We start from the raw sequence: 16,330 nt of genomic DNA on the forward strand, positions 1-16,330 counted from the left end.
AGGGTGTACAACCTAACATACAAAAAAATATCGACTCTGGCCATGGGCACATCCATTCATCCACCACTTAACTATGCTCTCACACAATATAAAAGGCTCACTCCCTGATGAGAAGGCCACACACTCAGTTGCCTGAAAGCCACCAAACAAGTGACATTTATTAAGTAGTTCTTGCAAAAAAGAAGCTCCTTTCAGTGCATGCAATCACATTCATAAACAGCTCAAACTGTCAGTGCAAGACTCTAATTTGAAATATGTCAGGAAGGAAGGGGGGAGGGGAAAGAGATTCTAACTCATCAGCATCACTATGGGCAATTCTCCACAGAGCATATTGGCCGGAGTATTCAGTCTGATCCCAGACAAGATAAAATTGTACCTTCTGAGGCAAATGAAGTACAAATGGTTGTCAGAATGGTACGGTGTACAAGACAGCACAGTGCAAGGGGAGAAGGAAAAGAAACCATTTATCTCAGCAGGCATGATGGTGAAATCAGACCCTGTGTCAGACCTTGGCTCTCATGCATCCTTTCACAACTGGCCAAAGAGTGGCATTACAGCTCCATTTCACCCTGCAGGATGCCTGGTTAAGAGAGCAAGGAAAGGCAGGTAAAAGAAATGCTGCCTCGGCTTGGACCATCTTAACCATAAGCACTGCCTCACTGGGGTGAGAACACTGCCCAAAATCCTCATCAGGCCTCGCAAGATAGTGAATAAGAAGCAGAGCTGATTATATTTCTCTCCAAAGAGAAACTGAGTCAAGATAGCTAATTTCCAAGGCCAACAGAGATAGTAAAAAAAAAAAAAGAATGACAGATGTGCTCCATTCAGTCTTGGGGCAAGGGGAGGAAAGTTGGCGTTTGTGTCAAAAACATCTACAAGGCATCTGACATCAGGTCACCTGTGTGGGGAGGGAATAGATAAGGCTGCCTAGGAATAAGTGGTGAGGTACTGAAGCTACATGAAAGTATGTAAATTATGTGTGTTTCTTTCCTTCACACCAAGATAAAAATCAAGACAAAAACTACAACCTCCATCCTCTTTAAAAATGGAGCCAAAAGCCCAAGTTCATTCCAGAGCTAACTCCACTGCCTTTAGCAGAGTTGCACTAAGGATAAATTTGGCCGCAAACCTTGAAAACACTTGGATGGCCCTCCCCCTGCAAAGAACATGCTTCTACAGCAAAAAAATAGCCTGGGAGACCAAAGATGGTGAATTCTGCTACACAGCGACACAGACAGGATGGTTCAACTGCAACAATAAAATAGCCCGCTAATGCATAGTGTGTTTGGGGAGTGGGGCTAATGTTGATTCACTCCCTCTCTGTGCTCTTGAAATGGCTGTCATTCCATGGCAGGCAGAGCAATGTCATCGGCTCGGTCACTGATCTACAATTATTAAGATTCCCAGGCAAAACAAAAAGAGAGAATAAATAAAAACTAAGAGGTACATACTTGGAGGGAAGGCATTGATTTTTATACCGTTTCTCAGCAAGGGCTGGGTGGGAAGGAAAAGCACAGAAACCTCTCTGCAGCTGTGATACATCTCTAACTGGTTGGAGGCTCACAGACCTCTCTTTGGCTTGCAGGCCTTGAATAATTAAATGCAGTTTCCTCCAACCTTTTTTTCCCCTGCTATGCATGATGGGCTGCAAAAAGGTTTACCATTACCTTAGGAAAGGGCTTCTTGTCCCCCTGCAGAGCCCCTGTCAGCATACAGGCCTTATACTCCCGAGTGGAAGGGCAGATGCATTGTTTTATTCTCCCCCGCCCCAGCACAAGAAATATGTTATCAGCAGTGAATGCTCAAGTATATGGCTCTAATTTATAAGGCTACATCAAACATGAGGAAATGGTACTTTGGCTCCTCCTGGCTCTGCTGAGTTCATTATAGAGCAGTAAAACAGGCTCAGCCACACATAGCCCAGAATTTGGCTGAACATTCAACACCTGATAAAATTGTATATTAGATGCTCTGCTTAGCTTCTTCCTCACTTTTTTATTCCTCAGTCTGTTTTACAGCAGCAAAAAACCTAACTAGGAACAAGGGACTTTATCTCTTCCTGTCACTGCACCAAGCCCCTAACTAGGTGACCATTTGACCATTCTGAAGAGATTTATGCAAAGCTTATGAACCTGAGAACCTAGCTACAAGAGTTTCATTGATTCAGAAGGAGCGTTACAAGTGAGACAGCTTTATTAATCACCTGGAGCATAGCAGCTGACACCAGCCACTCAGAGTAGAAACAAAGGCTCTAGACTTCTCCTACCAGGCTGGAGTGTATATAAAAAGCCCCCTGGGTAAGAAACAAAGTCTGATTTCAAAGAAGATCGGTGTCTTGCTATTGAAGGAGTGTTCTGGGGGGCCGGTTCTGGAATTTGTTGCAACAAGTCTGTGTGTGTGTGTGTGTGTGTGTGTGTGTTGTGTGTGTGTGTGTGTGTGTGTGTGTGTGTGTGTGTGTGTGTGTGTGTGTGTGTGTGTGTGTGTGTGTGTGTGTGTGTGTGTGAGAGAGAGAGAGAGAGAGAGAGAGAGAGAGAGAGAGAAAGAGAATAATTTCCTCATTTGTCACTTGAGTGGAGATGGATTCACACTCTCTCCCAATTCTTTCCACCAATTTAACAGTTTAAGAGGCAAATCTGTTTGTGTGCGGGAAGGCCAAGGAACTAAAGAAACTGGGACTTACGATGCTTCTATTTATCAACAAGTCAGGTATGCGGAGGCAGCTGCAGTGCAAACCCATACCAGGCCCGTCGCATCATGGAGTGTCGGCTCTGAACTGGGGGATGCTGGGAACCGAGATAACCAGTTAGTTCCTGCCAGAGGGGAGCTTCAAGATGATTGCTGACTGATACATACTCAGCACCCTCCCCTTCAGGCTTGGTGCCTGCTCAGGGTTATCCAGGGAATCCACTGTACAGCCAGACGGTCTCCTCACTTAGCACTACACTACGTACCAGCCCAGCGCAACCAAGCATGCTAGTGCCTGAAACCACATGCAGTTCATTGGAACAGGAGCTTCCAACGCAGCTGAAACATTATACGTTGCCTGATGCAACAGAATCCTTTTCCCTCACTAACCTTACCCACTTCTTCTGCAATACGTTGACGTGGTCCCACCTGCCTGCCCTCCAACTGCCAATATGACACATAAAAAGCAGACACAAAGCTTTACCTAGCCAATTTATAGGCAATCCCGAGGCTTGATACTCCAGCCATTAGTCATGGAAATAACCCTTACTGGAGTGAGTAATCTCACTGAGTTTAAGACTACTTACATGAGTAACTATTATTCATGGATAAGAGACTCCAAGTCTTTAGGGCATTTGATTTGTGTTCTTTCCCCCCAGCATAAATTGCAATTATATTTCTAACCCTACAGTGATTTTTGCTCTAATGCACAGTGTAATCTCACTAATCTGCACTTCATTTCGCTGCACACCTCATCATTTCCACATGGAAATTGTGGTCTCCCATCTTCCTCCCCCCGCACACTCCCGAGAGAGCTGATATTTCTAAGAAGTTGCGGAACAGCTAAGACTTCATTATGTTTACAAAATTTACTGCAGAACATTCACTAGCATGCTGTGAAGGCTCATAAATAAATTAGAGATAGACAATCCTCGGCAGGTAAATTAACATGCATTTTGAAATCCATTATCCTTGGTTCTCTATCATGCTTATTCATTTACTCGCTAATTGGCAAAATCCGGTAGTACACAATGGACAACTCCCTCCCAAAAAAATCATCCAGTGAGACAGACCCTGATTTCAACAACACCAATGTAAATCTGAAGTCACTGATTTCAGTGGTGTCACTCCAGATTGCACTGCTGCTAGTGAGAGAGGATCTAGCCCACAGAAAGTAGAATTTGACTCCTTATTTGAATAAATATGGATACAGTGGAACTCCATTACAGCCAGTTAATAAAAGTCAATGAAATCTGATAGCTCCCCAAAATTCTCCCCCTTAACCCCTACATGAGAAATCTGACAGACCTCAAGAAACATCCACACTAGAAATGCATTGAGCCCCATCCACCCTCAGTTTAATTCCATTCACTTTGCTGGAGTTACGAATGCATTTGGCTCATTACATATACACAAATTCCACTCTGTTTTGGCTGCAGTGCCCATGGCTTTATCATAGTCAGCTACATTTCATTGAAGGTTTTATATCCTCATTAAGCGCCCAGCCAACAATTTGATTTCTGCATGGTACCGCCCCATGTCAGTAGAGACAGGATCAGGCCTCATCCCTCACTCCCTTCAATCCCCAGCTCCGTTGATGCAGGGAACTTGAGTCTCCCACAGGAGACAGTCCAGCATGCATTGGTCTCTTGTGCCCCCATTAGCTCACTAAGAAGCAGCTTTAGAAGAAGCTGCTTACTTTCCTAATTGCAGGAAAGGATCCAGGGTTTGCTTGGAGTGCATGACAGGATATGGAAACCACATACCACACAATGTTTGCCTGGCCAGATTCAGATTCAGTGGGGCCTTGGCTACACTGGTGCTTTACAGCGCTGCAACTTTCTCGCTCAGGGGTGTAAAAAAAACACCCCCCTGAGCGCTGCAAGATACAGCATAAACAGCGTAAACAGTGCTGCAGCGCTGGGAGCGCGGCTCACAGCACTGCAAGCTAAACCCCATCAGGATGTGGAGTACGTGCAGCGCTGGGAGAGCTCTCCCCCAGTGCTGGCGCTGCGACCACACTCGCATTTCAAAGCGCTGCAGCAGCAGCGCTTTGAAGTTTCAAGTGTAGCCATACCTTAAGTCTCCTGTCCTGCAGCCCAATCCCCCCATTCACTCCTACCGATTTGACTAAACATACTGATACGCAGATGCAGAAGTGGACGTAAACAGGCATCTGAATTACAGACAAAAGAACCAATTCTTCACTCTGAGAAAATGCTCAGTATATTCATCTGACTAATATCTTCCACTCTCAAATGATATCGACCAGCATTAAAGATTGTTGAAATAAGGACTCACCAAAAGAATGATAGGGAGGTTGTCAAAGTTGGTGGGTAATTCTGCCCATGTGCTTTCCTCAGAACAGTTTGGTGCATTTCCAACTCCATGACCACATTCCAAAGAAATCTATGCCATTCAGGTTATCAGTGCTGTATAACCCTACAACAAACCAAAGTGCATAGCCAAGAACTCAGGAGCAATTCCACAACAACCAACCACTGCAGACACCAATAAAGAAAACAAATATGCTCAAGAAATACATTTTGCTTTCCCAGGGTTCTTAGGAAAGCATATATTTAAATGTTCTGACAGTGTGCTTCCTAGAAGAGTATTTAATTCGAGAAGTACTTGCTTGAGAATCAGTTTTTAAAAAATCCCATCCTACTTGGCTATATCTTCAACTTAAAAAACAAAGCTGTTGTCCAAGTTGTGTTGTTTATTGTACATATACAATGTTGCATTGTTAATATACACTCCAGCACTAGACCCTCAAGGGCACTCTGCTGGCTTTTGAAGCCCAAAAGCCAATAGACTTGATTGAGGATAAACTCCCAAGTTCCCATTTAGCCTGCAGCTGACCACCTTCATTGGAATTTTAAGGGAGTTTTGCACAGAAATAACAGTTTCCTCAGAATGGAGCCTCTGGACTAGGCCCAACTGTGGGTTCAGAGGGATTAATTCTACCCTTCAGTGCTCAGGAGGGTCCCTGTTGATTTAAGTGGGAACCTCACACACTAGAACAAAATGAAGTCCTTAAAAATTAAAACAAACAAACCAACCTACCAGCCAAAACAAACCTTTCCAGGGCTGAAAGAAGCAAGCCCGGGGCACCATGATCAAGGGCGTTCACGTAAGCAGGGAGCATGGTGCATTTAACCCATTGGAGATAAACAAGAAACACCCTAATTATCATATTACCGATAAGCAACCCATACTGGGGGATGCTTAGCAGTACAAAGGGAACTGCCTTCCTGGCCTGTTTTTTGCCACAGCCAGAGGGAATGTGGCTGTGGCAAAAAACGTTTGAAAGTGGTTGGGAGGGGAACAGAACTGAGAAAATGAAGAACAGAGAGGATCATTAAGAAAAAAAAAATGAGCCCTATTAGGGAGGGATAATGAGTTTAAAGACTGAGCCAGGTCTGAAGTGACACACATTCTGACATGTTGGCTGACATGGTTCCCATAGTGGCTTCACTGTCAGGAACAAGGACTCACATACATGCAGCTGTTTCAGACACAAGCCCTGAGCAAGGGATGTTTGGAAAAGACGCAGGAGGGGGAAGAGAAAGAAAAGGGGATTTCAAACCTCTGAGAGAAATATAGCAAATGAATATTTTCTGAATGGGGAACTGAAGCACATCAGGAGGTTAAGGCTCAAACTTACCAAAATGGCCAGTTTTGAGGCAACCTAAAAACTTCTGGTTTTCAGAGGTGCTGAACAGCTGCAGCTTCCAGCAACCTCAGATGGAGCTCTCAGTGCTCCGGATAATGAGGCCTCACAAAAATCTCACTGCCCACTTTTGACAGCTGCCCAAGTTCACAGAGGAATGGCTGTAGTAGGGCCAGCAAATGAGCCCACCTCTCTGAATCCCAGTCCAGTCCCTCAACTGAGAGGCCATCCTTCCTCTCCTCTGACATCCAAACAACTAACAACATGTGCTATCACAGCAAAAGACTCAAGCAGCCAATTCTCACCATGGGGGATAAAATGGTTCCAAACACACATGCTACCCTACAAGAAGAAAATGGGTCACCGCTCTCTAGCCAATGGCAACTTTTCTCAAGTCCAAGTGATAAATGGCAGGTTCACAGACTTAGGCACGGGCTTGCTCTGTTTCCAGGGTTTATGTAACAATTTATATACCGGCTATTCTCCAGCAGTTATGCATGTGTAATTCCCATTAACAGGAGTTTGGCGTAGGCACCAACAGGAGAACAGTCCCCTAAGTGGTCAGCATTTATAAAGAATATGCATTTTATATTTTAACAATGATCAGGATGAATCCATCAGGGAATTCATGTTGCGCCTTTGCAGGGATCTCACTGCAATCCAGCACCAACTAGCTGATGCCTCTAAGAAAAAAAAAAAAAAAAATCAGCAACAACCAGCAGCCCTTTTTCCCCTCCCCAGAGCCATTAATCTCGTTCACGACACACACATACGTGCCCACCCATAACAAGAAAATCAGTCGGTCAAGTGGACACTGCCCAGCACACCTGCTTGAATGGGTCTGTTTCAATCAGGGATTTTGCTTTCTAAATCTCAATGAGAAATTTCCCTTTGGACAACTGCTGAGCTGAGCCTTCCTTAGCTCAGCATAAGATGCTTAAGACCATGTTACCCGGGAGGAGAGAGAAAATATGGAACACTGACTATTTACCAGGGACAGAACCAGAAACCAACATCCAGAACTGCCATAGACAATGACAGCGATTCCTACTTTCAAAAAATGAACCATTTCTCCCCCCCTCCCCCCCCATCCCACCAAAAAAAAGGAAAATGTTCTAATCATTGCAAGTGCTGCCCTAGGTCATAATGAAACATTTCTAGGGAGTCTGCAAAAACAGCCTCATTCTTGAGGACTCTATAAAGGGAGACAACTTAAGTAACTCACACAGAAAACCTCTAAAGATAAGAAGGGTTTCTAATAAAAAAAAAATCAATATTGTTCTTTGTTGATATAGGGAAGAAAAAAATTGGTTTTATAACTGGAAGAATTTAGCATCCAATTTAGTTTCGAACAAAGGAATCCTCCAAAATTATACCTGCGCTACAGGTTTAAATTAAGTCTTTTCAATCGCTGGACTGGTAAGAGGGGGAGGGAGGCTTATAATGAGGGGAACTGCCGGAGAAGGGGCTTAGTCTGAGTGTAACAGTAACTGTCAAACAGTTTTCTTCTGTTCAATATCTCCTTCCTTGAGTGACAGATGTTACAATCCTGAGAGCTCCAGAGTACTGTACATAAGGCATTACAGTCCACATGTTACAGGGCATTAACCTACTGCCCAGCAATCATGCCTCATCATCATCCAATACTCACACATGACTTCTTTTTTTCCCCAGGTTCAGAAAACAGGTCATAATGAGAATAAAAGAACACAGCAATAACAGGCCAGGCTGAGGTCTCAGTTCTGATACTTTTCTTCTTCAGACGCAGCATAAACCAGAATTGTCTTCTGCCCTCTGTCAGCAAAGGCACACACAACTCACACAAGCCCCTTTTAGGGCCAAACCTTCTGCTTTATAAAACCTTATGAGCGATATATTGTCATTACTGGGCCCAGTTTTACATTCCTGGCACATGCCGAACTCTCACTGATTCAATGCAGGATCAGGCCCATTCCGCTAACACTGACATTCTATTGAAGCTGCTAACAAAACATACCTTATACTAAGCACTGTTTTGCCAGGAGTTTAACATGTCTGGAAAAAAAATTGCTGTGAGCCAAAACCTAGCATAGCAGACAGGAGCAATTTAATAATATTTACTTAATCAATTTGAGTGGAAGAGGGAAGTAATTTTTTAAAATAAATTCAATTATATTACTCTAGAAACGTCTCCTATTTAAGATCCTTGTTTAAACTTTTATGACGAAAAAATGTTACTTTAAATTAAAAACTGATATCTGGAAAATAATATGGTCTGATACACTTAAAGAACTCAACGTTTTTTGGGTTCCCTCCCCACCCTTCCCCCAGATTCTGAATATAAAGACCCAATCCTACAAACCTTACTAGTGTGATGAAAGATTAACACCACAATTAGGCCCACTGACTTTAATTAGACTTCTCACATGAGTAAGAATTACTCACATGAGTTGTAGTTGCAAGATATGGCCCTAAAAATGTGCTATTTGTGCAGTGCAGACATATTCCACACACCCCGGCAATAGACACCTCTCAAGGTTTTATTCTGAGGAACATGCATGCATGTTTGACAGCCAGATTGACAGAAAAAGATCCCAACAGCTCAGTATCAGAGGTCAATAACATGTGGGCTCAGAAGTACAATTACAATGGGCTCCATAACAGCCCTGGAGTCATCTCTATGATTTGGTATGATGCCGAATGAATAAAGAGCTAACTATGCCTTTTAGAATGGAGTGCTAGTATAGTAACACAATAGACCATAATGATTCCAAATAAATAATTTAAATAATTCTGTTAATAAGCTTCCTTTTTAGAAGACCTAAACACAAGTCTAAACATGCATTCAAAAATATTTTGGCCCTTCAGTAAGTTACATTCATTTAAAAAAAGTCTTTCATCAAATATTTCCATAAAAGCATGAGCTAAAAGTCAAAATATATATATAAAAAATCTGATGCTTAAATACCACAAAAATTTTGACTCAAAGCAACAAATATCCGGAGAGGCAAGAACAAAGTTAAGGATGACAGTGCCATTATGAACCCATGTCATTGAGACCTTTCTCCACCTTCAGAAAAGCACAACGTAAGGACACAGTGTCAGCCTTTACTCTGAACAGCCCTGGCTTTCCCCGTTTTGTGGCACAAACCCTTAATGTCTTGTAAGGTAGATGGTAGTGTCTCAAAACACATTCCAGAAAGGTTTTGGGTGGATTTCCGACGGGAAAACGGTTGCAGCTATCACATTGTGGAATGAACGAGAGAGCAAAAATTCCCAACTCCAACTGCAAATATAATTCCAGTCTTCTTTTATTACCCTCCCCCCACCTCACCTTTCCCTCCACCCAAAAAAATCATATGCTTTCTGATTTTGTCTCACCAGACTAAAATCAATTTGTGTCATTTCAGAGTGGGGGAAAATATCCTCAGATTGATAGTTCCACAGCCAAAGGCTATTATTAGTTTGTACTAAACTTCACCCGGCACTCCTGGATTGCAGATGCTGTACTACGCACCTGCAAACCAGAAAAAGCAATCTCTGTTTCTTCCTCTCTCTCTAAATTAACATTTATATAACTGTATTAAAAAAAACAACAACAGAAACCTCCAGGCACTGGTGAAGTTTGAGTCTTCTAGCAATTTACAGTCTACTTCTCTTTTCCTGGGGGGCGTGGGGAGAGATTTCACACCAAAGATTTTAAAACTTGTTAGAAGAAAATAAAAAGAAGGCTCCCTAAACGAACCGCCTAAAAAGAATTAACTTGCTGGAGTATCACTTCCTGATAACCTATAAAGATCAATCTTTGCTCCTGCATACACACTCCAGGTAGTCACGCACTTGCAATACCGAGGGGCGTGCAATGCAAGACTCAAAGCCCATCGCTGGTGCTGCCCCCGATCCCTTCATACGCTGCGTGTATTAGAGAGTTTACCAGGCAGGAGCTGCGGATTATTACGTTAATTAACTTTCACCTGTCCATCCGAGCACGCGTCCCTCTCCCCCCACACCCGACTTTCGGAGGCATCTTCCTTGAAACCCGAGGAGCTGCTATGCCCACGGTGCCCGGACACCAACCCCCGCCGCTCCCCACTAGCACCGCAGGAGAGTACCGGTCCCGGGCGCTGGCCAGCCCCCTCCCGCGCCTGGCCCCGAGGGAGCGGGGGGCAGCCCGGGGGCAGGGTGCCGGGCCGGTACTCACGTGTAGTGCTGCGGGAAGCTGTAGCCGTGGGCGGCGGGGCCGGCCAGCAGCAGGAGCAGCAGGAGCGGGCCGAAGGGAGCCGCGCGGCGGGGCTGCGCCGGCATCGCCATGTTGCCATGAAAGATGCAGCGGGGAAGGGCGAGCAGCGGCGAGCAACCTCTGCCCCCCCCCTTTCTCCTCCCCCCGCTCCCGGGGCGGCTGAGCGCCCCCTCCCCCGCCGCGGGTGCGCTGAGCCTGGCCGTTCTCAGCGGGGCGGCCGGCAGCACTGAGCCCAGCCGAACGGAGCCTTTCCCTGAAATAGCTGCCGCGGCGCCCAGCCTCCTCCCCCCTCGCCGCTTCTCCCCCCGACCCCCCCATCGCCGGGCGGCACGCGCCCAGCCCAGCCCCGCCGCCGCGCATGCTCCCCTTTCCAGTCTGGCAGGATGATTGATCATTTTCAAATGTGAATGACTGAGCAAGCATGCGATCCCAACAGGATAGGTAACTAAGAGGTCATTTGCTATAGGCCACACTTTATTCAGTCTTTACATGGCCAACAATCCCGGCTGCAACCTCCCCCCCACCCGTCCCTCGTGCACCCCCCTCCTGTGCCCCCTGCAAACCAGCCCCCCATCTCCCTGCTCCAGCCTCTCCAGCCCCCCTGCAAACCAGTCCCCATCCCTAGGTGCAGCCACCCGTCCTGTGCCCCCTGCAAACCAGCGACTCCAGCCCCTCTGCAAACCAGTCCCAGTCCTTCGGTGCATCCACCGGTCCTGTGCCCCCTGCAAACCAGCACCTCCAGCCCCCCTGCAAACCAGCCCCCATCCCTCGGTTCATCCACCCCTCTTGTCCCCCCTGTAAACCAGGCCCCCTACCCCTCCTGTATCCACCTGCAAACCATCCCCCATCCTCCAGTGCATCCACTCTACTTGTGCCCCCCTGCAAACCAGCCCCCCATCCCTCAGTGCATCCATCTGCCTTGTGACCCCTGTAAGCCAGCCTCTCAGCAAAGCATCCCCCCAGTGCATCCACCCTGTCTGTGCCCCGCACTGCAAATGAGCACCCCCATCCCTCAGTGCATCGCTCCTCCCTGTGCTCCCATCCCCCTGCATCCCCTATAAACCAGCCTCTCCAGCCTACCTGTAAACCTGCCACCCCATCCCTCAGTGCATCCATCCTGCAAACCTGCCCCTGCTCCTCCAATGCATCCACCCTGCCTGTGCCAGTTTCTGTGCCTCCTCCTTGTACACCATCCCCTGGTGCATCCACCCTCCCTGTGCCAGCCCCTGTACTCTTAATGCAAACCAACACCCAGCCCCTCTATGCCCCCTGCAAACCAGCCCTCCCATCCCTCCTGTGGCATCCACTCCGCCAGTGGCCCCCTGCAAACCAGACCCCCATCCTCCAGTGCATCCACCCCACCTGTGCCAGCTGCTCTGCCTCCTGCAAACCAGCCCCCCATGGCCTCTGCAAACCAGCCCCCCATCCTCTCTGCTGCATCCACCCAGCCTGTGCCATTGACAGAACAAGGAGTAATGGTCTCAAATTGCAGTGAGGGAGGTTTAGGTTGCATATTAGGAAAAACTTTTTCACTAGGAGGGTGGTGAAGCACTGGAATGGGTTACCTAAGAAGGTGGTGGAATCTCCTTCCTTAGAAGTTTTCAAGGTCAGGCTTGACAAAGCCCTGGCTGGGATGATTTAGTTAGGGATTGGTCCTCCTTTGAAAGGGGTTGGACTAGACGATCTCCTGAGGTCTCTTCCAACCCTGACATTCTATGATCACTGATCCCTGCAAACAAGCCCCCCATACACCCAGTGATCCACCCTACCTGTTCCAGACCCTGCAGACCAGTCCCCCACTCTGTGCCCCCCAGAAACAAGTGCTGCATCCCCCCAATACATCTACTCTGCCTGTGCCAGCGCCCGTGGCCCCTGCAATCCAGCCCCCACCCCAGTGCATCTACCCTGCCTGTGCCAGCCCCTGAGCTTCCTGCAAACCAGACCCCACCACCCCAGTGCATCCACCCTACCTGTCCCAGTCCATGCCCTCTGCAAACCAGCCCACCCCAATACATCAACCCTGCCTCTGCCAGCACCTGGGCCCCCTGCAAACCAGTCCCCCCAGCCATCCACCCTCCCTGTGCTAGCCCCTGTACAAACCAGCCCCACACTCCATCCACCCTGCCTGTGCAGCCCCCAGACCCCCTGCAAACTAGCCCTCACCCTCATCCCCCCAGTGCATCCACCCTGCCTGTGCCAGCCCTGGGACCCCTACAAAACACCCCCCCCCCAGGGCATCCACCCTGCCTGTGCCAGCCCCAGGGCCTCCTGCAAATCACACTTTCTCCCCAGCTGGTGCATCCACCTTGCCTGTGCCATCACTATGCCCCATGGAAACCAGCCTCCCACTCCAGCTGATGAATCCACTCCTGTGCCAGTCCCAATACCAATGCAAATTAGACCCACCTCCCCGCTGCTGGGGGAAAATTGGGGAGGAGGGTCTGTCCCTATTTGCATGACAGAGGAAATTGAGATGATTTAATTCTACCCCACTAAAGAAACCCATCATTCCTATGGCCTCAGGACATGTGTGCACAATTCCCAGGGCCCTCACTAATAATCTGTCTCATTCTGGCCCCTTCCATTTGGGCTGCCAAATTTAAGATTAGCACCCCCACCTCACCCCGGTAAGCAGGGAAGTGTGTAATTTAGTTTGTGCACTTGATTTTTTTTTTTAAATAGATCTGTGCCATGCTTGGGGCACATCTGCACTTATAATTTTTTTAAAAGAACAATTTAGAGTCACTGTCCAACAAATTGGGAGGATTGAGGAAGGCTTAACAGGGCTCTCTAAAATCCCAACTCACCCGCCAATCCGCCCACCTGGCCACCCCACACAGCCGCCAATAAAAGCCAAGGCAAATAAATGGTCCTTGCACCATGCTCCAAGGGGCAACAAATTCTGCCTTTGGAGAAGCAAAGCAGGAAGCACATTGCGGATCTGAGGACAGCTGTCCCCCACACTCCACAGGGCACCCTCACTCCATGCCCTCTCCCAGTTAAAATGGAGGTGGGGCAGCTAGTTTACATGCTCAGACAATCTCAACTGCCACATCATGTCACACAGGACAGTGGTATTGGAGGTAGCTGGCACCTGACTTCTTTGGGGTTTAAAACCTTGCAGCTTCAATTTCATCCAGAAATAAATACAAAGTTAGTGCACTCTGATGTGATATGCATCCCAAAAGAGATTCCCCCAAAACAGCACTTGCTGCAGTTTGATGGGCATTAAGGTATAGCAATGTGTAGAGTATGTTACAGAAATGGGAGGCATTTGGTGCACTAAGGCAGAGCCCCTATGTGACCAGTTAAGGTTCACCACCATAGCACCCCTTATCAGAGCTTTCTGTGCAGGCGCTCTCACATCCTAGTGCATAGGATCCAGCCCTCTGGCTGAGAAGCATTTAGTTCAGCTGCCTTTCAGCACAACAGAAGATTTAGCTGATGGCCAAAAGCCCAACAAATCAATCCATCTTCAGTGCTCTGTTCTCTGTCCCCTTTCTGGGGGGACTCTGGAATCTTTTCCTCAGCTCTGGTACTGAGCACAGACCCCCTCAGACTGAGGTTTATTTTGGGGAGGGGGCATGTCTGCTCCCCTGCTGATCCCTGGCTCCAGGCTCTTTATAAGCATCCCTCTGCAGCTTCCTCCCAAAGACTGGCCTCTCTCTCTGCCTTTTATGAGGCCTGGGTGGCCATAAAGTTATCACGTGACCCTTCTTAATCCCACCGGCTTTGGCTGAGAAGTAACTAATTAATTATGGCACAGGTAAAGCACATATGACAAACTGGCCTTTAACCCTCTCTAGCCCATGCTGGGGTTTCACTCCATCACAGTCAGTCCCCATGTCTAAAAGAAATGGTTGCACCATTTTGGCTGGTTGTGAATGACCAAAGGAATTCTGATGTAACCTAACTAGATTCACCAGCACCCAAGGTTTTGAATTTCTGTAACAAAAGGCAGTCCTGCTTCTATCTTTGAGGGAGCTAGTATCTTCTCTTCCATGTTTCTGCAGGTTCTGTCATGAGTCTTGATTTTCTTAAAGTCTGAACTCCTGGAGTCAAGTGAATCTCCATTTTAATTTTGAAGGAAATATCTGTCTTGCTCTCCAGGTTGTGGAAAAAATTTTGGAAGCATGATCTGACTGCAAGCTAAAGGCTCAAACATCAGAAGGGAAATAAAATGAACCCCCAAATTATTATATTTTTAAATCTCATGATTTGGGGGTCTTAGTTAAGATTTTTTTTAAGACTTGGGGTTAGTAATACTGCTTCAGGCTGATTGCATCAGAGCCTCAGTCTTAGCTGGAGAGAGTCACAGCCAGCTTGCCTTCAACAAAACCCCATCCCCAGCAAGAGACTGGGATAGTGGGTCTACTTCTCCATCCAGGATGGATGAGAAGGCGATATAGAGATGAGAATCATCCCAATACTGCCTCACTATCTCCCCCAATAGCCTAAATCTAGGTTGTCTTTGATCAGGGAAATCTGAGGACCAGAGCAACTTTGCCTCTTCCATAACCTTAGAAACAGAGTGAACATTTGCAAGATTATCCATATCCAGAAATACTTTTTAAGCTAGACCCTAGCCAATGCTCCCTTAAGAGGTCTAGGTTGGAGGTTAGGAAAAACTATTTCACTAGGAGGGTGATGAAGCACTGGAATGAGTTACCTAGGCAGGTGGTGGAATCTCCTTCCTTAGAGGTTTTTAAGGCCTGTCTTGACAAAGCCCTGGCTGTGATGATTTAGTTGGGATTGGTCCTGCTTTGAGCAGGGGGTTGGACTAGATGGCCTCCTGAGGTCTCTTCCAGCCCTGATCTTCTATGATTCTAAGAGACTTGAGTCCATCTTTTAGACGGTGGCCCAAAGCACCACCAGCATCTCAGCAAGTGAAACGGGGCCAAATTCCAGAACCCACTGAGAAACTGAGAGCTCCATCTGAATCCATGTGATCAGGTCCACATGAGGACGTCTCGTAGTTGAGAAACACTGTAGTATAAATTGGAACTATGAAGATTTACCAGATTAACTATCGAGCAGAAGAGGTCCATTAGGCAGGGCAGCCCAGGGCAGGCCAGCACACTGAGGTACAGAAATGTTGTTACATACCCAAGGTCACACAGAAAGTCAGTCATCAAACCAGCACTAGAATTCACGGTCTCTGTGCTGAACTCATATGGAGAGGGTTTGCAGGAAAGGGAGCCCTGATTCCTAGTCCTGTGCATCAATAAAATAATAATGAATGTAGTACTTTTATCTCACGGTTTCCTTGTACTCCTGTCCATTTCTTGTACTTATCTGTTGAATCTTGTCTTGAAGTTGGACTGTAAGCTCCTCAGGCATGGACTGTTATTTTATTTTGTTTGTACAGCACCTAGCACAGTGAGGCCTTGGCCTATGATTGGTGTCTCCAAGTGCTACTGTAATACAAATACTAATAATAATTATGTAGATATTACACAGTACTTTTCATCTGAGAATCTCAAAGTGCTTTACTAAGTCAGGTAAGCATAATGTGGCAGATATTGTAATCACAGGCAACATTTGTGGGGACCGCAGTGTATTAAATCTGAATGGTTTATGAATTATTGTGTTCTGCTCCATCCAGTAGGGCTACCACAACTGTAACAGAAATTAAAAAAAAAAACAGAGAGAGGTGATTAAAGTTGAATCAATAAGACTAAACAACTCTCGAGGAGTACCAACCCCTAGAGGGGGACTCCATCTACTGATTCAAGCTAGGTTTCCAGAGATGA

General features: G+C 46.7%; 1 protein-coding gene across 2 annotated transcripts in view; it reads right to left on the reverse strand.

Moving 5' to 3' along the window:
- CACNA2D2 (calcium voltage-gated channel auxiliary subunit alpha2delta 2) overlaps positions 1–10,687 on the reverse strand; it is a 638,569-nt gene extending 627,882 nt beyond the window's left edge. For both annotated transcript variants that reach the window (XM_075072870.1, XM_075072869.1), the window contains exon 1: positions 10,539–10,687. In XM_075072870.1, the coding sequence (XP_074928971.1) occupies positions 10,539–10,648 (110 nt within the window). In that variant the 5' untranslated portion in view covers positions 10,649–10,687. The remainder of the gene's footprint in view (positions 1–10,538) is intronic.
- Between the last annotated feature and the right edge of the window lie 5,643 nt (positions 10,688–16,330).

This window comes from Chelonoidis abingdonii, chromosome 16 (assembly GCF_003597395.2).
Source record: "Chelonoidis abingdonii isolate Lonesome George chromosome 16, CheloAbing_2.0, whole genome shotgun sequence".
NCBI classification, from domain to species: Eukaryota; Metazoa; Chordata; order Testudines; family Testudinidae; genus Chelonoidis; species Chelonoidis abingdonii.